Here is a 21,036-nt window from a genome sequence, read left to right as displayed (position 1 = left end):
TCACCCGTGGCACTCCCTGCCACAGGACGTGGTGGTGGCTGGTAGCTTACCCGCGTCCCAGTGGGGATTGGACCGAGGGCCATCAGGAGGTGTTGAACAGGGGAGCTAGGGGACAGCGTCTGGCTCGAGCGGTCAAAGCTGCAGCGAAAGGAGCTGCACGATGGGAAGCTCTGGCCATGTCCTGTTCACCTACCCGGACGCCCCGCTGCCTCTACGGGCCGTGCAGCCCAGATTTGCCCACTGTGGCCCACAACTGCCTCCGTATGAAGGGTGTGCTGCTGGGAAAAGCAGAGCCAGCTCCTGAGGCTCTTCTGGGGTCTCCAGGCCTTGCAGTCCCCGAGACCGTCACCCTCGGGACAGGGCTGCCCCCATACGAGAGGGGCACGGGCTGGGTTATCCGTAATGCAGGACGTGCAGCAGTCAGGACTCAGCGCCTCTGCCTCATCCTTGGTTGATGGCAGGATGGCGGGGGACACGAAACAGCCTGGGAGCATTGGCGAGGAGCGTGTCCAGAGCCAAGTCCTCCCAGCCGGAGCTTCGCAGGGCGGGGTGGGAGCGCTGAATCCCCCGGCACCTCCGGGCCAAAGAAGGTGGGAATGGCAAGAGGCAGGAATGGGGCAGAGCGCTGTCTACACTAGGGCTCCCATCGGTGTGAGTTGCCCGCTCCACTTCCCCCGTGTCTCGTGTTCGGGCTTTTTCTTCCCTCCGCTGATGAGAACAAAGCTGAGGCTGCAGAGCCCCAAGGGGCCTGTCCAGCCCACCCCAAGGCATGAGCTGTGCACAGCGCCCCAATCACAGAGGTGCCGGGGGCACACTTCCTCCATCGAGCTCTCCAGCAAAACCAGGGGCGGTCCGTTTGCCATGTCTCAGCTGAGAAGCAAAGTAGAGCTAGAAGCCCTGCTTCAAAGTCCCGTACTAAATATTGTTGCACGGCCCCCTCTACACCAGGGGCAACCCTGCAGGCCTCCTTGGGCCGAGCCCTCACCCTGGCCCTGGAGACGGCTGCAAGCGCATCTCGGGCAGGGTGCAGATCCTGCCCACATGTGCCCCATTGCTCTGGTGAGAACAGCTGGAAAGCACAGCTGGCCCTCCCCGGAGAGGCCTCATGCCGATGGATAGCTGCAGTGTGGACGTGCTCTTGGCAGGCTCCATCCCCGTCTCTCCCCATCCCCACGCCCTGTTGGCAGGGCCGGCCGCAAGCCAAATGATTTATGAGCCCCGTGCCCCTGCGGGCTTCGTCCTGCTCTGTGCATGCCCGGCCATCCCCGGCGGGCTTCTAGCTGCTTTGAGAGGGGCTTTTGCTGCTCAGACATCCAGGGCCACAGGGCATCAGGGCAGCAAGGAGGAGAGGGAGGCCAGCATGGCCCTCTGGATGGGGGGAGCCGGAAGGAGGATGCTCCAGCTAATCCCAAGCACCTTGCACAGAGCAGGTCCGCCCCCAGCCAGCTGGCAGTGGAGCAGGAGGTTAATTAACTGGCCTTAAATAATAACGGAGTGATGAATGAGAGCGCTCAGCATCGGCCACCGGCTCGCAGCTGATCTGCTCTGGCTAGGGCAGAGGCCCGGGGCTCGCGGGGTGGAAATCCCGGGGCTGGGCTGGGGGTCAGGCTTGCTCCATCCCAGCTGGCTGCATCTGTGGGCTTCAGCACTCAGGTCCTCGCTGTGGTTTTCTTTGTACAGCGCCTAGCGCAGCGGGTCACGGATGCTGGCTGCTGCCACGCTTGACAGGAAGGTCAGGCCCATTTGGACACAAATTATTAGAGAGTAGATTTAAATTAGATATCCGCAGGAACGACTTCACGGTCAGGGCGGCTAGGAGCTGGACCCAACTCCCAAGGGAAGGGGTGCTGGCTCCTGCCCTGGGGGCTTTAAGAAGAGGCTGGATGCCTACCTGGCTGGGATCGTTTGAGTCCAGTCTTTTCTCCCGCCCAGGCGGGGGGTCGGACTTGAAAATCTACAAGGTCCCTTCGACCCGACTTCTATGATTATACGACCCTATGATCCCTCAGAGGCGATGCATTGGTCCGGGGTGAAGCTGGCCTGGGGGGTTCCTAGGTTAGCTCAAGCCTGCTCTTTCCACAGGGTCCCTCTGCTGTGCTGGTCCCAGACCCAACACAGTTCTGCCCGGGACCCCCATGCACCTCCCTGCCTGGGGCCCCCAGACCCAGCCCACAACCTCCCTCGCCACTATTCCTGCCCTGGTGTAACCCCTTTGGGCTGGCATCTGTAGGAGTCGATTTGCCGCCCCCCCCCAAAGTCTACCAGTATGACCAGGGAGCAACATCCCTTCCTGACCCCAAATGCAGTGTCGGTCTGACCCTGAGCGCAGGGGCAAGACCCTCGAGCCAGGACCCCACGGGGTTGGTGCTAGCAGGAGCACTGGCACAGCCCAGTGCCCATCCCCAGCCTGGGCTGCAGCACCACCCAGCACCTCTGCGAGAGGCTTAAAACCCCCCGGTGCATGGTGCAAAAAAGATGCAGGGGTCAGTCAGGACTCCCGCCCAGCCCCATAGGGCAAGAGCAACCAGGCTATTTCCCAGCTCGCCTGTAACATGGGCCATATAGAGCTTTAGGGCACAGCTGCTGCGCAAGTCCCAGCCATGCTGGACCTGACTCCGTGCAGGAGCCCTGTGGCCGTGGGGAGGTTCGGGGCAGGCTCTCTGCACATCTCCCCACTCCAAATCCCTTCCTCTGGGACCCCGCAAGGGGAAGAGACTTTGCAGGACAGGGACACGCGGAGTAAGTGTGAGACGGAGCGCACCACCTGCAACGCTGACCTCCTGCCAAAGCAACAGGGTCCCTCCGAGACAAGGCTGGGCAGGGGGGTGCTGGGTGGGAAAAGCAGGGGGCTGACAAGTGACCCCCAAGTCGAATGCAGGGGTCATCAATTCTGCGCTTTTACCAACCGAGTTGGGATCTCTTTAAAAAGCACAGTTAGTTTGCCCAGGTCCATCTTCCCCAAACCCAGGCTGACTGACATGAGATCACCCTCTTTTTCGTCTGGGGTCCTCCATCGGCTGGTCTCTGGTTTTGGCTGTCAGGACGACAGCCTCTGAGGACTCAGGTCAGCTCGTTACCATTCATAAAGGTTGGCGCCACTTTGATTTTCTTCCAAGCTTCTGGACCTTCGCCAGCATTTCCAGACTGATTGAAAACTAGCATCAACTCTTGGATGAAAATTATGCAGAGCAGCTGATTGGAAAGGTCCAGCTTTAGTAGCAATTGTATAACGCCCTGCGCTGTCAGTGCAAGAATGGAAAGTATTCTGTTTTATCGGCATCGTCCAGAAACACATCATCTGGCTTTTTTCCCAGCTAGAGAAGAGAAATAGCTATTGGATACATACTGCTTTTCTGCATGATTACTGCTCATTTTAGTCTAGTAATAACAAATACCTGCATTTTTGCCCAGCTATAGTTTCTAAAACTTCTCAGTGCTCTTACCTGTTCTGGCCATAGAGTTTCCTTGTGTTCTTTTGCTTCCCGAATCAGTTTTCTACAGTTCCCTGCGTCCAGTTTATATGAATTACTAGTAAGTTCTCCTTTCTTCCAATGCTTTTCTCTTAAAAAATTAGGGTGGGAAGGGACCTCAGGAGGTCACATCTAGTCCAACCCCCTGCTCTGTTGTATATGAATCTTGTCGGGTTAAAGCAAGGCTTTGTAATGCTAAAAGTGAGGCCATTTCTTTGTCCTTTCGCCTCCATTTCATACAAGCGGACACAGCACTTACGAGACGGCGTGGACGGAAAAGGAGTACTGTGTGAGGTTACTGATAAGATAGGAAACTAGCTGAATCCAGTCAACAGGGGAGTCTCGTCAACAGGAGAACCTTGAAAGTCGGGCATGATTTGTTTTTCTTAGATAAAGAAACATCTTGAGACAAAATATAGGGAGCATGTAATTCAGGAGAGTTGAACTTCTGTGTTCACGCCCACAGTGCTGCTTGATTGGACAGAATAGTGATTTAGTTAATAGATGATTGGGTATTTTTATGAGCACGAGCTAATCATGAACTAACGCTTATGCACTTAGAAAATAAAAAAGTATTATAACTAGTAGGCGGGGTCCCTCTCTGTAGAGGCACCTCGCTCGAGCGAATAAAGATTCTGTATCTGACTTTGGATACTTGCCCTGCGTGATCGTTGCCCCAGCCTAGAGCAAACTGCACGTGACTTTAAGAGTGTAATTCGTAACAGCTCAGAGCAGGACCAGCCCCAAGTACATCATCCCAGCCAAGGCTTTGTCTACCCGGGTCTTAAAAACCTCCAAGGATGGAGAATCATCATCCTCATCTGATACCACTTCACCTTCAGGCCAGGCGGGTGTGTACACAGCGTAGCCTTGCTCTTAATTGTGAAGCTGTGGATTTTGAGACTTCTGGTACAATGTTTTTAAACAGCTCTCTATTATCATTCCTCGTCATCCAGTTTGATGCTTTCTGCCAACCGGTTGAGCTCATAGTTGCTCGCAGTGTTGTGAAATTGGACCTTCTGAAGGGCCAAGTGGATATGGCTGGTTTGGACTTTATTGGGAGGTCACTGGGAGGTTTCCATAACAACCTTTCAAAACCTTGGGTTGCTACTCAGACGTGGGCCAACAAGAAATGTTGAGACATTGACGTTTCCCTCCGGACGGGATCTGCTGTCTGATGCTTGTGGGTTTCCGGGCCACGGGCACAGTGAGATTTTTGTAGCCTGGGATGCTGAGGAGTTTGCCCGCCGGGGGTGGCCAACCCATGGCACGCGTGCTACAAACGGCACAGGCCGCTTCTATGTGCGGCACACGGCCGACTAGGGAGGGGACAGGCAGTGCAACAGCAGGAAGGGCTGGGAGCAGAAAGCAGAGCAGCAGAGCGACAAGGGAGCGCAGGCAGGGAGCGGAAAGCAGAACAGCCGATTGGGCTGGGGAAGGGGACCACAGTGGCACTTCGGGAGAGCGCGGGGCTAATTTTTGATGCTCCCGCCATGGCGGTTGGCAGCGCTCTGAAGGAAGGGGGCCACTAAACCCCTTCGTGCCCCCTCTTTTCTTCCAGGGCCTCCAGGACCAAAAGGAGACCAAGGCAATGAAGGGATGGAGGGTGAGCCCGGTGTCCCTGGCTTGCCTGGACTGAGAGGTAAGGGGCCGCGTGCGAGGTGCGGCGCCGTACATGAGCCTGGTGCAACCAAGAGAAAGACTCCCCTGGGCAGTGGCTCAGGCCAGGAGCCCACTGCTGGCATCTGCAAAGCTTTGGGAACCGGAGCAAGGCGGGGGGGATGGGGGGGCCCTTCCCTTGCTGCCTCCCCAGTGCACGTCTGAGCTAGGGTTACGCTACTCCAGCAGCGAAGCCTCTGCTCCTTCCCTTCGGCTGGCCCGTAAGTCAAGCGTGCATGGCTTGGCTGGAGCCACGTTGTGTTGAGAGGCCACGGAGCCTAGTCCCCAGGCTCGGAGGTCAAGCGGCTGGGGTCTTTGTCCTGGCCCCTACAGGCCCGTGGCTTCGTCCACTCATCCTACCCCAGCGTGTCTCAGCCCCCCCGCCTCCTGCCCCACACGTAGCAGCCAAGGGAGTGTGGGTGTCTACCCAGATGGGCACCGCACAGCCCCTCTCTCCCAGTCCTTGGCTGGATGAGAGCCGCAGCCACCAAACGGCTCAGCTTGGGGAGGAAAGATCGGGGCAGCCCCGGTCCATGCTGCACGGACTCAGCGCCTGCCATTCCTTCCCCTTCCAGGGATGCCAGGGGAGAGAGGGCCGTCAGGACCACGTGGCCTCAAAGGCGACCAAGGCGACCTCGGCCCGGCCGGCCTCACGGGGATGCGGGGACTCAAAGGTACGGGTGCGCTCGGCCCTGGGCCCAGGATGTGCCCCCCCCCCCCCCCCCAGCACAGCTGCATTCCCCCCTCCCCATCGCTGCCCCCCTGCAGATGCCAGGACCCGCTCTGGGCCGTGCTGCCTCCGGGTCTGTGGGCAGGGGAGGTCGGAGGGTGCAGCTGGCCACGAGCAGGCTCTGGGCAGGTTCGTACCCTGCCTGAGGTCAGGAGAGCGGGGTGGACAGCGGGGCAGGCTCCGTGCCTGTCTGAAGCTCGGGCTTGGATCCATCTAGGTGTGCTGCAAATTGCCACCCGGTGAAAGGGGCAGGATCCTGGTGCCAGGCTGTGCCCGTTCGGCAGTGGCACTTGTCATTCTCCCCCGAACTCTGATCGCTCGCTCGCAGTCCTTCCCCTGCTACATCAGCCAGGCTTTTCGCAGCAGCCAGAGGCACTGCTGGGCACGCACCGATTGTTTTCTCTGGTGGGAGCCGGACGCCCGGCTGCAAGGGTGTTGGAGCCGGACGCCCAGCTGCAAGGGCGCTGGAGTTTCAATGCATAGCTCAGGATGAGAGGCGAGTCATAACACCCACCAGCTCCGTGTTTAGCCTGCCGTTTATTTATTCCTGTCACTTCCTTTCGGTTTCTTGTGGTTTGGGGGCTCGCTGCGTCCCAGGTTAGAAGCAGGTGCAGTCTCACGGGGTGGGAGCCGGTGCTTGGATGACAGGGTAGCTCCAGAGCACATGCATCTATTTTAGCAGAACAAACGAGGACGGAGACTTGAAAAACACCAAGTCGCCCGCCGTCAGCTGCAAAACCCAGCTGGAAACCGCCGTGTCTTCCAAACATGCTGTTTCTGCCTCAAATGCCTGTTATTCTAACATGGGAAATGGTTGGTGCATCTCCACGAGGCGAGACATTACTGTGCGGTCATTCAGTACTCGTGTAAAAGAGCACGTCTCCCTTCGGAGAGAGCCGTGCACGCGATGCCTTTGCCGCAGGCTGCGGGGACCCCAAACCAACACGGGCGCTGTCTCCTGCCAGCACACGGCTTAGGAGTGTAGCAGGGAAGTAGTTTTGGGCTATGGAGACCACAGAAAACCTATTTCCGGATTTCATAAGAGCCGCCCAGGGGTTCCTGAGCGTGGGCAGGGGATCACATAAGGTTACAGGCGTGCAAAGCACACCTCGTTAGTGCCGTGATTCTCAACCAGGGTGCTGTGAGACCCTGGAAGGGTGCTACAACCCTATTAGCACAGTTAAGTGTGCAAAACTATCCTGTGATTCACACCAGACACCCAGGGATTTCCAACAGGAATACGCCGTGTCCGAGGCTGCTGGGGGCTGGCTGAGTTCTTTGCATCGGGAAGACTGGATCTAGCATTTTTCCGGAGTCAGAAAGGGAGTGAAAGCTCAGAGCCGACATTTTCCAAGGGGGCCTTGAGTCTCTGAAAAGGTTGAGAGCCAGTGGTCTAGTGGGTCACACCCGTAGAAACAGAGGATGGTTTGGGTAGGCATGATCCTGCATCACGTGTGCCCATTACAGGTGCCTTCCACCCCACTGCTCTGTGACCCTATAACTTCCATGCAGGCCCAGGTAGTCACGCGTACTGGAGCTCAGGGAGCAGGGGTGGTATAAGGGCCCCTGCTAGATGTGGGTGGAAAAGCCCACCCTTAGGGGAGGTGTCTTCACAACACCAGGTCCCGTACCACGAAGCGCGAGGGGTGTTCTCCCTTACGCCCCCAGGACTGCAGCCAATATCCGTGCACGTGTCTAAGCTTTCCTGCGTGCTCCTGAGCACTTGGCCGTGGTGATATCCTGCGGCGATGAGTTCTGCAGGTTAATTGCTCATGAAAGCAAGAAGAAAGTGTCTCCTTTCAGTACGCCACTCACCCATGCAAGCACCCTCCTGATGCCAGGAGATGAGATGTCCTGGAGAATATGACTCCCTTGCTTTTCTTGTTAGCCACCTTTGGAGACAGGAGGATGGGTTGGATCTGGGGTCCGACCCTACCATCCTTATGTTCCTTGTTTTCTCCATTGGTCTGCCCAGCACCTGCTATCGTAGAAAATACTCCCGGCCTCACCGAAAGGATCACTTTCTCCTCCTGCCCTTCGTCTCATGCTGCCACTGCAAACAGAGCTCTTCCTCCAGGTCCAGCCCTCCCTTAGGCTCATAGCGCAGACCCTGCAAGCTCTAGGCCTAACGGGGAGTAGAGATTTCTTGGTGAACTGGCAAAGCACGGAGGCAGCGAAACAAAGGTCTTGATGCAGCAGCCCAGGCCACGCAGGGGTCCTGCGTATTCAGGTCTGGGCAATGCAATCTGCAGACAGCCCCACATAGGCACAGGCCCTCCTCGCTTCTCCATGGCTCTCCAAAGAGGAGCGAGGAACCGGTCCAGGACTGGTTGTTGTGCAGCTAGAGAGCAGGGAAGGGCACGGCTTTGGGTCCATCCCTACAAACACACAGGTGTCTTGGAAGCGGCCCTGTGGTGTAAGAGCTCCTGAGCAATGAAAGCACAAGCAGGGGATGGGTGGCGAGTGCCATTTCCTTGGGGCACTGTGCAGCCCCGGGTATTTGGAGCGAGTCAGGACCAGCCACCAGCACCGTCACAATGATTTTCCATTGCTCAGGGCATCTCGGTAAAGGTGTTGCTGCTTTATAAGCCAGCTTTAATGATCAGCAGCCAGTCAAGGGTTAATAGTGAGAAACTGGTGGCACCCAACTGGCCCAGAGAGGATATAATAAGCACCGGTACCGTATAGTCTGGCATATAACATGCCCTCTGATAAAACACACCTCGTTTCTGGAAAGCAGACTGTAGAAAAAACCCGATTTCTACAGAGTCAGGGCCAGCTGGGTGACAGAGAGCAACAGGAGTGTCTGGGAAGGATGGCATCAGGAACTCCTTGGTGTCTCTTGCGATGCCACCCTTCGTGGTCACTCTGTGTTTCCAGGAGGACTTACTCTCTGGCACACAAGGTGAGGCCCCGGGCCCTGGCAAGGGCAATAGCAAGAGTGCTAGTTCCTTCCTGTCAGTAGCTCTTGACATAAATTCCTGTTTCCACATCACAAGCCTCGTCCAGATGCTACCAGCAGCTCACTTGCTGCTGCAGGCCCTGGTTACAGCGCTCAGCCGATAGCTACGGCTGCGAGAGGGTCAACACAGGATGCTGCCCCTTCAGTTTGCTGAGCAGGCGCAAGCACAGTGTCTCCAGGCATGCTCCTTTTCCAGCAGAAAAAACGGATTCCCTGCTTAAACGCATGCCCCGCCGTTTGTGGAGGGGCTGATTTTGGGGAGGGAAGGTGCATGTTGTATGCAAGCAGATGCGGTATCGCTGTAGGCGAGAGCAGCTTTCGGGTGAAACCCCCAGGTAAGGCCAGTCAGAGGATGCAGTGCCCTCAGCAGCTGACACCATGCCGCCACGGGGCAAAAGCATGGCCTTCTGCTTCCCCAGCCTTGCAGGCAACCCCAATCGCTCGGGTTAGGGCAGTGTCACCTCGCATTGTTCCAGCCCAGCGGCATTACCACAGGCCCACCCATGTCCCCCTCATTAATCTCCCAGATGGTCCCATCAGAAATGGGATGGGGGACAAGCCTGCATCCCTGCTGTTGTGATAATCTTTGAGTCGTAGCGGGAGGGAGCTCTGGGGGTCACATCTAGTCCAAGCCCTGCCTGACCCTGCCCAAACCATCCTAGATGCAACCCCATGTCTGACCTCTTAGCAAAACTACTATCACCCCTGACCCTGCCAGGGGGACCACAGCAGCCAATGCATTACTTCTGTAAATGGTGTTAATATGCGCTGCAGAGATGCCAGGCAGAGGCCGTGCCCCTGCTACAGAGGAAGGCAAAATCTCCCAGTCTGTACCAGTCTGACCAGGGAGGAAAATCCCTTCCTGGCCCCAAATGCAGCGTCGGTCTAACCCTGAGCAGAGGGGCAAGACCCTCCAGCCAGGACCCTCCGGGGTTGGTGCCAGCGGGAGCATTGGCACAGCCCTGTGCCCATCCCGCCTGGGCTGCAGCCGGCACCTCTGGGGGAGGCTTAAAACCCCCTGAGACAGGGAGCAGGAAGGAGGGGAGGAGGCAACCAGCAAAGCCCAGAAGCCGGGGGGATCCCCACAGCAGAGCACAGGCATCGCTGCGCCTAGATCAGTGGTTTTTAACCTGTGGTCCATGGACCCTTCAAACTATGTCTGAGAAAGATGACTGTGATCACTGAAAAGTATGTGAATACCCACACTTACAGTCCAGAAGGATCCACATCGCCGTTCGAAATCCCCAAAGGGATCTGCAAATGAAAAAGTTGAAAGCCACGTCACCTCGATCATCCCCCACCAGCGTCTGTCCCCCCTCATCTTGACACCTCCAGGGATGGGGAGTCCCCCGCTTCCCCGGCACCTCTCCCACTGCCTCCCTGCTCTGACGGGAGAAGACTTTCCTGAGACCCAAGCTCAACCTATTAGGTTGCAGCTGCAAGCCGGGACGGAAGAGATTTCTGGGGCTCCCTACGAGGCAGGACCTCTCCATCGCATTAGCCCCCAGCACTGCCCTGCCTCCAAAGGCCATGTGTTTGCTTAGGGCTGCGCCGGCTTTCCGGCTCTCCTGGGGGGATTAGATAATATTTGTACAGTTGCTCAGCCCTTGGAAAGCACTTGATGCCGAGTTCTTGGTGCATGGCTCCTTCTCTTCCCAGAAGACAAAGCCTCCATAAACCCTGGCGGATCAGCGCGGAGCCAGGCCCCGAGCCAGCTCCGGGCTTCGAACAGATTGGCCCCATCCGACTCCCTTCCCAGCGAGCAGGGGCTCGATGCAGACAGCTGAGCACGGGCACGGCCCTGGGGTGGATGCAGTGCAGCGGAAAGCCACTTTGCAAAGACACGGGGAGGCGGGAGGGGAGCAGTCATGCTCTCGGGGTGCCCTGCTTGTTCCCCCTTGGTTAAGAGCCAGCAGTCATTTGTTTGGAGATCAGCATCGTCCTGGAGAGCACCAGCCATGCCAAGTCTTGTGTGGGCTTTCCAGCTGCAGACTGGGCTCGGACGTTACTCCAGCCACCGGATAACATCCCCCGGCCTGGGATGACGGGGCGCGATAATCAGAGCAGTCCCGCATCTTTTGCAAGAGCGATAATGACTCTTGGGGGTGGGAAGGAGCCTGGATGATGCAAAGAGATGGTGACACGGAGAATAGCCCGCGGTTCTGATGTTCCTGGAAGGCAATCAGACGCCGGGTGTGTTTTGATATTCGCCAACCAGAGCCGCAGCTTTGCTATGGTCTGTGGTTTCCTTCCCTTTCTCAGAGGACGGGGAAGGTCGGTTTTTCGTCTGGGCTGGTGCCAAACAATAGTTTGATGAGCAAATTGCATGGAGATGAGAGGTCAGATTATGCTCTACTCCTGTCCCTGCCAAGCACCCCCAACCCCCAGCCCGGAGGTATGTTATTAAACACATTTTTTTCCTGCCGGCCTGTATCAGGGAGTATGGGAGAGCTCAGCCTTGGGGGTGTTTGTCCACCCTGATTAGACCTGGATGTCGTCGGGTCCTGTGTGCAATCCCCTTTGCCAGGCTACATGAAGGAGCTGCTTTGCTCTCCAACAGGCTGGGGGGGACGGGCTGGGCAGCAGCTCTGCAGAAAAGGGCTTGGGGGGACAGGGGACAAGAAGCTGGACAGGAGCTGGCAGTGTGCCCTTGGTGCCAGGAAGGCGACCGGCATCCGGGGCTGCATCGGGAGGAGCGGTGCCAGCAGATGAAAGGAAGTGATTCTTCCCCTCTATTCAGCACTGGGGAGGCCACATCTGGAGTCCTGTGTCCAGATGTGGGCCCCCCACTGCAGAAGGCACATGGGCAGATTGGAGAGAGTTCACTGGAGGGCAGTGGAAATGGCTGTGGGGCTGGGGGACAGGACTGGTGAGGAGAGGCTGAGGGAAATGGGCTGACTGAGTCTGCAGAAGAGAAGACCGAGGGGGATTGAATAGCAGCCTCCACCCCCTGCAGGGGGCTGCAAAGAGGACGGAGCTGGACTGGTCTCAGTGGGGGCAGATGATGAACAAGGAGAAACGGGCTCACATTGCAGCAAGGGACATTTAGGTTAAATATTAGGTAGAACTTTTTCACTAGCAGGGCAATAAAACACGTAGCGGGTTACCCAGAGACGTGATGGAGTCTCTGTCCTTGGAGTTTTTCAAGACCTGGGCTTATCTGGGCTGGTTTAGTCAGGGCTGGTCCTGCTTGGAGCAGGGGTTGGACTCGATGCGACCTCCTGAGGTCCATCCCAACCCTCATTTTCTATTTTTCTATGATTCTAAGCTCATCCTGCGACAAGGCAGCCAGCTCGGGATGGAGGATGCTGAGAGAGTCACCGCTAGGCCCGGCGCCTATACAATAAATGCATCAAACTCTCCTGTGTACGACTTAATGACAGCAGCGAGGGCCTGTCAGGAAATAGGAGGCTGGGAACTGCAGCCTGGGGTCTGGGAACGGCGCCAAGCCAGGCAGATTTGTCTCTCCTCGGGGCTGAAAGAGCTTTCCCAGCACTCGGGGAGATGGCCAAGGGGCTCCTACCACTAGCCTCCAGCCTCCTCCAGCGCTTGTCGACCCGAAGGAGCTGCAGTCACCGCCCGGAAACCAGCGCCGTCGGGTCCTTTTGCGCCCAGCTGTAGCCGGTGGTCACGGGGTTGTCGTTCATGCCCTGAGCTGCAGCCCCCAAGCACCGTCGAGGCACAGCCGGCCCCTAAAGCAAAGCCGAGGACCCCAGCTGAAGTGGGGGATCACTCGTGTTGGCTTTGCGGGCCCACGAGCAGGCTGGGGCGGGGGCCGGGAGGGTCCCATTGTCCGCTGCGTCTGTAGCTGTTTTTGCACAAGTCCTGCACTGCTTCCGCTGTCCGTTAGCGCCCATCCATCCAGGATCTTGTAGGACCGTCGTGGCAGTGTCTGAGGACCCGGTTTCCCAGACGTCGCGGTCAGGCTGGACCTGTTGCTTCTCAAGAGTGCCGCCCCGGGCTGACCCCTGAAACAGACTCTGAGGAAATTTTGCCGTGTTAAAAACACTGCAGGGGCATCACCAGGGGCATCACCGTGGCAGGATTGTTCCGGGGCAGAAGTGTATCAGGCATGCCCCAGCCTCCAAACTTAGCTCTGACCCTGAAACCCCCGAGCTGAGGAGTGTTCAGAGCCAGGGGCTTGGTTCAAGCCCGTTGCCAAAAAGCAATCTCTTCTGGCAGCAGCTGCCACGTTGCTGTGATTTATAGGAATTTCTGCAACTTATAGAAAACAGACGCGGGGAGCAATAGCCCAGGCACGTCTGCAGCGGAGATCTGCCTGGGCAGCGCTGATCCCACGCTGGGTCAGACTTTTTGCTCTACGGGAGCACGGTCTCTGCCGGCGGACAGCCACTTCTGGGGTGAAGCACAGCCAGCAACGCAAGTTCCAGATCAGGGGTGTCAAAGATACGGCCCGCGGGCTAGGTCTGGCCCGTGGAGCTGTAGCATCCGGCTCACGGGTCTCAGACCGACGTGTGCAGAGCTGGCCCGATGCATGGGCTGAAACGCATGGTGCATGCCGTGCTCTGCTCCAGATGCTGCATAGCTGCTTTTAGGCAGGAGGATTTTTAGCTACGGCACATTGCCGCTGCCAGTCGCGGCATGACAGGACCGTTCATGATTGTTCACAACAGGCGCGGCCTTGGCTGTAAGGTTTCATGCATATAAAACACTTCAAAGATTGCCCAGAAATCAGCTTATCTACCTGGCGAGCACTGCGGGGCGGCACAGAGGACTCTAACCAACTCAGGGGTTTGGCAGCTGTTCCTGGAGCTAACGTGGATTTATTAACTTAGGAATTTCATCACAGAGGAAGGCAGTCGTGTTGTAGCAGAAACCGCCTGGTGCATGGTAACACTGCGGCTTAGGAGCTGTTTTCTTGGTTTGCAAGGAGCGTGGCATCTCTGAAGAGCAGTGGGTTGCGATGCAGCTTCTGGGGCTGGAGCTGTTGCAAGCAGGGGCCAGGCTTGCTCCTTGCCTTCGTCCCTGTAACAAGGGTGGAGTTGAGGGGTCGAGGTTGCGCCGGGGGATCGGGGCAGTGGTGCAAGTGGAGACTCCTGCAAGACGAGGGTCATGCCTTGCGTGCTGTTTGCGACCGCCTCTGCTCAAGGAGATTGTGGCAGTCAAGTTGCACTCCAAATGCACCCTGACCCTGATGCAGCGATTTCTCTTCCACTGGGGAACTGACCTACGAGGCTTTGACATCTGCTGCCGTGCTACCGAAGGGGCCAGGATATATTATTCCCCCAGATTTTTATGTGGGCTAAGTCCTCAGCGTGAACATGCTCCTTGCAACACGCTGCAGCTCCTTCAGGGCAGGCGGTGGGGACTGGGCTGTGCCAATGCGCCTGCTGGGACTTGGGACTGCCTGTCACCTCTCCATCCTGGCCTGGGCTTGAAGGTGGTGGAGTGGCCTTCGTGTTTCACTGGGAAACCCATGCCCTTGATCAGGTCCATGAGCGAACAGAGACCGGGGGAAGGAGTTAGATGGGGGGTAGGATCTGATGGAGGGGATCTGCGCTCTCTCTTCTGCAGGAGGGGAGATCAAGCTGACAGGAAGCGGAGGAAATGCGAGGGCCCCGCAGGCTGCGTGGGAAATGCCAAGGCAAACAGTGAGGGGCAGCGGGGGACGGCCAAGATAAATCCTAAAATAAATAAGCCCAGCCAAGCGCCCCTGCAGCTGCCAGACAGGGCTGCACTCCCCAAGCGGGGTGCGGGGGTGGAGGGCCTGCGGGGCGCTCTGGTCTCTGGCCGGGGTGCTGGGGCAGTGTGGACGGGGCTCTTCTGATGTGGGAAGCCGCAGGGCGCGTTCCCATCCCAGAGCAAGGGGCTAGAGCAACAAGAGGCCTCCTTTTCAGTGGGGGGAGGAAGCCGCGGGCAGGTCCCTGGCGGGTGCAGATTTTGCATCAAACACACCTGCCCTGCATCTCCCTGCCCCTCTCTGCAACAGGGCAGGGCTCCCCCGGGGACCCCAGACCCTCTGGTGCCGGCACTGGGAGCAGGAAGGTGAATTATACCTCCCTGGAAAGCCCTGGACAGGAAAGCAGGCCATGGAGAGGAGTCATCCGGGTAGCCCCCAGACTGTGCCTGCAGGGAGCTCCTGGAGCCGGACCCCGGTCGTGCCGCACCGTAGCATGGAGCTAACCTTGGACCCACCGGCCTCTGGGCAGCAGGACACGAGACTGCTGCGTTGGGCAAAGCGGGGCTGGGGTGGGAGTGGTGGGGAGAGAGAAACAGCCTGCGTCTCTCCCAGGCTGTGCCGGGCACCGGCAGTGCAGGGACGGCAGCTGTGCTTGATCTGCCGTAGCCAGTGCAGCCCCAAGCTGAGAGGCCCTAACTGAAGCCCCTGAAGCACCTTGAGATCCAAGGTGCCGACGTGCTTGCAAGCCCGATGGGCAGGAGCATCACTTGCCTGCAGTGCACTAGCTCTGCCCACTGTTTCACCACGCAAAACAGCACGAGTCTTCTCTCCGTGCTGAAATGCAGCTGCCTCTGGGGTGGAACACGGCAGCTGCTAACAGTGCCCAAGAGCCCTTCCCTGGCTGTTTTGGGCAGGGCATCAAAAATATCAAACTGAATCAAATCTTCAGGGGAGAAGGAGGTCCCAGAGCCTCTGTGCGCCACATCAGGGCAATGCCAAGGTTAATCAGCCAGCGTTCGAACCACCCTTTGAAGCTGGATGTCTCTGGGCTGGTCCTGTGGGGCCATGGTAACTGGTTGAAGTGATCGGTAAGGGCTGCATGGTTAGCAAGGGCCAAAAGGGTGCTGCCTGCATCCTCCACACCCCCAGAGCAGCCTTGCCCCGTGGTCTCTTCACCAGGGCTATGTCTGCTCTGGTTTCAGTCCCTTTCCTTGTCACGGGTCTTCCCTCTGCAGAAGGGATACTGCTGGGGCTGTCCCCCCATTGCTTCCTCTTCCAGGCGCCCTAGTAAACCAAAGCAATGGGGGAGATGGGGCAGGCCAGGCCCTGCAGGGGTTACCGAGTCTGTTCCCCTGCTCTGTGCCAGCGTAGATAGGCATCTGGCTCAGCCTTTCCTTCTAAACCCTCCATAGGTGTTAACGACCTGCTGTCCTTTTTAATGGCCTTGACGTTCTACTAATCAAGCCAGCCGCAGTCCTCCTGGTAACGAAGCTCCTGTTTCACAGCCCTGCAGCCTGCTTTGAACTCTAACTAAAAAACATTCACTCCGGTGTGGAAACTTTAATTCAGGTGAACGTTGAGTCACTCAGGTGTGTGAATAACTAACTCAGCGAAGCATTGGGTGCAGTGTCAGGAGGCTCACAAAATCTGGACGGGGGAAAAAAGAGATTTACCTTTAATTCTAAAGCCTGCAGAGCTAATGTGGGTTTTTTTGTTTGGTTTTTCTTAATGCATCATCTTTATCACTTTTTTGTGCATAATTGGTGATAGAGTAAATGAATGCACGCCCCTCATAATCTAAAAGTGAATGATACAGCCCCAGGCCCCTAGCTAGTTTCTTTGTAATGGGAGTAAAATAGGTGTTAGATGGAATAAGGCACCGCAGCAAGTGCACCCTTTTCACAATCCTAGATCCACCCAGGTCCTGAATTAAACCATCCCCAGCCAAAAAAAAGGCTTCCCCAGAATCCCAGTGGCATTGCTTCTGGTCATGCGTCTGCTGGGTGCAGAGGATGACTGACCGCTGCCCTCTCGCTAGCAACCTTCTCCTAGTTATCATTTGCCTTCCTCTGTCGCAGGTGCAGAGCCCTCAGCCGTGGCGCTCTCGAGGGTATTGAACCACGGCTGCCGTGGCAGGACACTTGCCAGCCCTGGTCCCCGGCTGTGCCAGGGGCAGGGCAGGTGTCCTGGGTGTTTTAGGCTGTTGTGCCTGGCAGCTGTAGCGGGCAGAATTGTTCCCCAGATTTTTAAAGTCGGTTGAGACCTCGAGTGTTAGGTCTGCAGTTGTGTCAGGGTCGATGGTAGACTTGTATAGAGCGTCGATGATACCCGGGCTAGTTTGGACAGGGCCGACCCTGCCTCAGGCAGGGGTTTGGACTCGATGTGACCTCTGCAGCTCCCTGCCAGCCCCATTTCTCTAGGATTCGATGATTAGCAGCCGGATGCTAATCAGTGTTGCGCTGCGTTTTTATGGGGTGTTTAGCAGCTGCTGGGGTCTTTCCTCGGGGGCCTCACACCTTGCGGGATGATGGCCAGCAGAAGGGAAGAGAAGTCAAAAGAAACCGTTGCACTGTCTTTTTTTTTTAAATCTCCATTACGGGGAGAAAAAATGAAGATGTTTTGAGTGGGGGAAATTTCCAATGAACCCACTGGGGTTTGAACAAAATGTGACTTTTTTGAAAGAGGAAAGGGTCCGGTGGGGGGGTGGGGGACAGGCTAGCGAGCGTTTGCTCTCGGCAAATATTGCATGAAGCTCCATGAGCTCATGGAGGGGGGAAGGTGCCGCAGCAAGGTGAGGTCATTTTTGGGAATCAGCGGGCGGTGGAGGAGGGCAGCCCGGGCCAGGCAGGAAGAGGAGCCGGGAATGGTCTGCGTGGTGCAGCCCAGCCCGCCACCCTGATGGAGGCCGTGCCGGGAGCCCGTAGAGAGGGTCCCACGTCCCGCGAACACGCATCCCGGCGTGTGTTGCGGCACCCCCGCCTGCTCCGCAATCAGCTGTTTCTCATCAGCAGCGCCGGCTCCATCTGACACAGCTGAGGCGACCCCCGGGAGCAATCTTCTTCCCAGAGCCTCCAAGTGCAAGGGCAAGAATTTCCTGCCCGGTTTTTTCATTAGCGCTGCATGCATGCCTCTGTGTGTGCATGTGCGTGCGTGAGTGTGTGCATGCGGGGGGGGGGGGTTGTTGTTATTGCACATAGAGGGAAAATCGGGGGTTGTTGCAACCAGGTTGCTGGGCCCAGGGTTTGCAGCTGGAGCGTGGGGATCTCTTGTCCCTCTTCTGACTCCCCACCGGTGACCTGGAGGGAGCGCCGGGGTGAGGCAGGCCGGGTCCTCGTCGCGGATGCTGCAATCCGGTCCGTGCACATGCCTTGCACCAGAGAGGGGCACAGCTGACATCCGTGCCCGGGCTCCGCTCTGTGAGATGCACCCCAGGGGCCGCGGCATCGGCTCAGCACCACCCGAGAGTTACTGTCCCCTGCCCGTGCAGGTCACTCCTGTCCAGTCACTCTCAGGCCCCTGCCAGGAGCTAAGACCTGTTGCTTCAGAGACACCCCCCCACACACACACACGTGGCGTCCCGCTCTTAACTGTGCTGATGCACGCACCCGCTCGGCCCATGCGTGTCTGAGCTGGGTCTCTACAGCCGCCGGCAGCGACAGCACCCTCCTGGCGACCCGGGCTGCAAACCACGCGGCCTCCGCGGTGTCTGTGGACTCACAGCCATGGCTACGAATGACGGGGCCGACGTGGTCTCGAGTCACCCTGGTCATGGCAAGGGCTGGTTGAATGTCTTCTCCCATACAAAGCAGCTTCAAAAAAGCAGACGCCCCCAGGACAAATCTCTCTGGATTCAGCAGGGCGTTGCTGCGTCTCCGGGGAGGTGTGGGCTGGGGACCTTCGGTTCCCGTGCTCCGCTGTGGGCCAGGCTGCTTGGCTGGGCTGCTCCTGGCCAGGTGCTGCAATGAAAGACCTCAGTCCCGTGGAAATGTTTGCAGGCACAAAGCCGCGCGTCGCACTGCTCTGCGCATGAGCTCTCTATGGAGGGTTGTGTTGAAGCGGGGAGCGCGTATCTTGATGTAGGGTCAGGCTGCTGGGAGATCAGTGCGAGGCAGCGGGAATGCAAGCGCTGCCAAGGCTGAAAGATTCACCTCTGCCCTGGGCGGCAGAAGCTGCTGTGAAACGCTCCCTCGGGCACGGGTTCGAGGGCCACTGGTGCGTGGCCTCTCCATGGATCCAGACCTTGTAGCGGTGCAGAGGCTTTCACTTCCCAGAGATCCTCAGATCTGCTGCAGTCTCACTCTCCAGGCAGGGTCACCCATGGCGAATGGGCCTGAGGGCTTGATCAGGCAGGGAGCAGAAAGCAGAGCAGCTGATCGGGGAGGGAGCAGAAACCAGAGCGATCGATCAGGCAGGGGGAAGGGGTCGGAGAGGCACTCAGGGAAGAACGGGCCAATTTTTGGCATGCCTACACTTATTTGGCCCCCATTTGCACTGTCCTGGGGAGAAATAGCTTCTCCCTCCCAGCTGGGTTTGGCCTGGGTGATATTTTCTGCTGTCCTCTTTCTTCTGTGCTGTCCTTTACAGCACTCGCCAGGCCCCTTTGACTCTGTGACGCACCGGCTTCCACTATATCCTGCAGCAGTGAGCGCCGCACGTTTTTTTGTGTGTGCATGTGTGTGAACGTATGTGCATTTGGGCACGTGTGTGCATGCATGTTTGCGTGTGTGTGTAATGCTATAAATAAGGCCCCTGATTTGACCCCCTTGGCCTAGATTGCTGCACAGGAAATAGCTGGCGGAGTTATGAGGTCCCAGACATTTCCCCCCACCCCGCAGCTTTCTGGCTTTATCGCCAGCGAGTCTCTGCGTCGGAGACCTGCAAGCGCATCGGCCCTGCCGCATGCTGGTGAGCTTAGCCCATCAGCCTCTAACCTTCCCTTTCGTTTTCTTGCCAGGCGAGCGAGGCCAGAAAGGAGAGAAGGGAGACAGAGGCGGTGAGACGGGTAAGTGCTGCTCCTCGTTGCGCTCAGGGCTCTCCCCTGCGGCGTGGGGGATTTCCCTGGGGCTTGCCCGTCATCAGTGGGGTGGGCGGCTTGGTGCTGCTGCAGGTGCTGGGGTGGGAGAATTGGCTTCTTGACTCATACCCGGACTCAACAGGCACGAGTCGAAGCCTCAGATGGGATTGCCCCTTCCCTGTCTTCGCTGGGTCGGGCCTGCAGCCGTCACGGACATGCGCGTCGCTGTAGCACAGCTGCAGTGCGATGGGGCCCCTCTCTGGGCTGCAAATTGAGCAGAGCAAATGCTCACGTTCATGGGCAAAGGCTGTGCTCTTGCAGTCCCCGCACCATCCTGCTCTGCGCAGCCCCGGGCCTGGGCACTCAGAAGTCCGAGGTCTCTTCTAAGCTCCGCCACCGACGTACTGGATGATGTTTGTCAAGCCCTTTACTGTGCTGGGCCTCAGTTTGTCCAACGTAAGGCCCCATGAGACAGAGTCATAGAAAACGAGGGTTGAAGGCACCTCTAGCCCACCCCCCTGCTCCAAGCAGGACCAGCCCCAACTCCATCATCCCAGCCAAGGCTTTGTCTCCCCGGGGCTTCAAAACCTCCAAGGATGGAGAGTGCACCAGCTTTGCACTAGGGCAGGTGCTTGATAATGATCAGGATAAAGACAGAGGCATTTTGTGGGAGACACAATGTCGGGATCAGGTCAGCAGAGAAGGGCGTTGTGAAGCCACGTGTAGCGGCAGCACCGTGGGTGTCCAGTGCTGGGAAACCTCCCGGGGATAATGCGATGGCTGCATCTCCCAGCCGCTGAGCAGCGGTCTGGGCTGGACCCGGTAGCTACCAGCGTCCTGCGGTCCCGGGTCAGCCTCACACCCCCGCGAAGCATCACCGTGACTCTGACGCCAGCACCGAGACAGCGAGACCGGGGCCGAGCGCGAGCGGCTGCAAGGCCTTTTGGCAGGAGGCGGCCGGCTCCATCAGCACTAATCAGCATCACGAAGCCAATACCTGCAGCTGACACCGTCTCTCTCTGCCTCCTCCTCTCTGCCTGGAAACGAACGGGATCCGATTCAAAGCGGAGCTCACTCAGCCTTACAAGCTCTTTCCTTCTTCTGCTGGCAAATAAAGCCGGTCGCCTCCAAACGGGCTGGACGGCTCCAGCGTGATGATCTTGTTCCTTCCTGCAAAACAGCTTGTGCTTGCTGGTAATGATCTCCAGACAGCCCTGTTTGGGCTTTGCTTCACTAGGACGGCAGGCTTACCCAGCGCCTCTGGGACGGTCCCGCACGCCTGGGGCTTTCGGACGTTGCTCCTAAGGCAGCGGTGCCCGAGGCCCGATCCAGCCCGTGGAGCTGCGTGTGGGGGGAGCTGTGCCACTCGTAGGCACTGCCGCAAACTGGATCGGACCCTCGGTCTGTTGCGCCCAGTCTCCTGTCACACGCTGGCTGGAGGGGAGAGCGCACGGGGTCCGAGCAGGGTTTTCCCCCCGTTTCTCTCTCCCTTGCAGCCTCCAGCATTTAGGGTCCAGGCAGGTCTGAGGCAGAGGCCGTGCCCCTTGCTCCCCCCCGTGC

The 21,036-nt window shown here is 57.9% G+C and overlaps 1 protein-coding gene across 15 annotated transcripts in view; it reads left to right on the top strand.

Moving 5' to 3' along the window:
• SCARA5 (scavenger receptor class A member 5) overlaps window positions 1–21,036 on the top strand; it is an 89,982-nt gene that overhangs the window by 26,174 nt on the left and 42,772 nt on the right. For all 15 annotated transcript variants that reach the window (XM_090031156.1, XM_090031157.1, XM_090031143.1 and 12 more), the window contains 3 exons: window positions 5,032–5,112; window positions 5,705–5,803; window positions 19,417–19,464. In XM_090031156.1, coding sequence (XP_089887282.1) covers window positions 5,032–5,112; window positions 5,705–5,803; window positions 19,417–19,464 — 228 coding nt within the window. The remainder of the gene's footprint in view (window positions 1–5,031; window positions 5,113–5,704; window positions 5,804–19,416; window positions 19,465–21,036) is intronic.

The sequence above is a fragment of the Crocodylus siamensis genome, chromosome 1 (genome assembly GCF_052110815.1).
Source record: "Crocodylus siamensis isolate JL-2025a chromosome 1, ASM5211081v1, whole genome shotgun sequence".
NCBI classification, from domain to species: Eukaryota; Metazoa; Chordata; order Crocodylia; family Crocodylidae; genus Crocodylus; species Crocodylus siamensis.
This window is presented reverse-complemented; position numbering and strand designations above follow the sequence as displayed.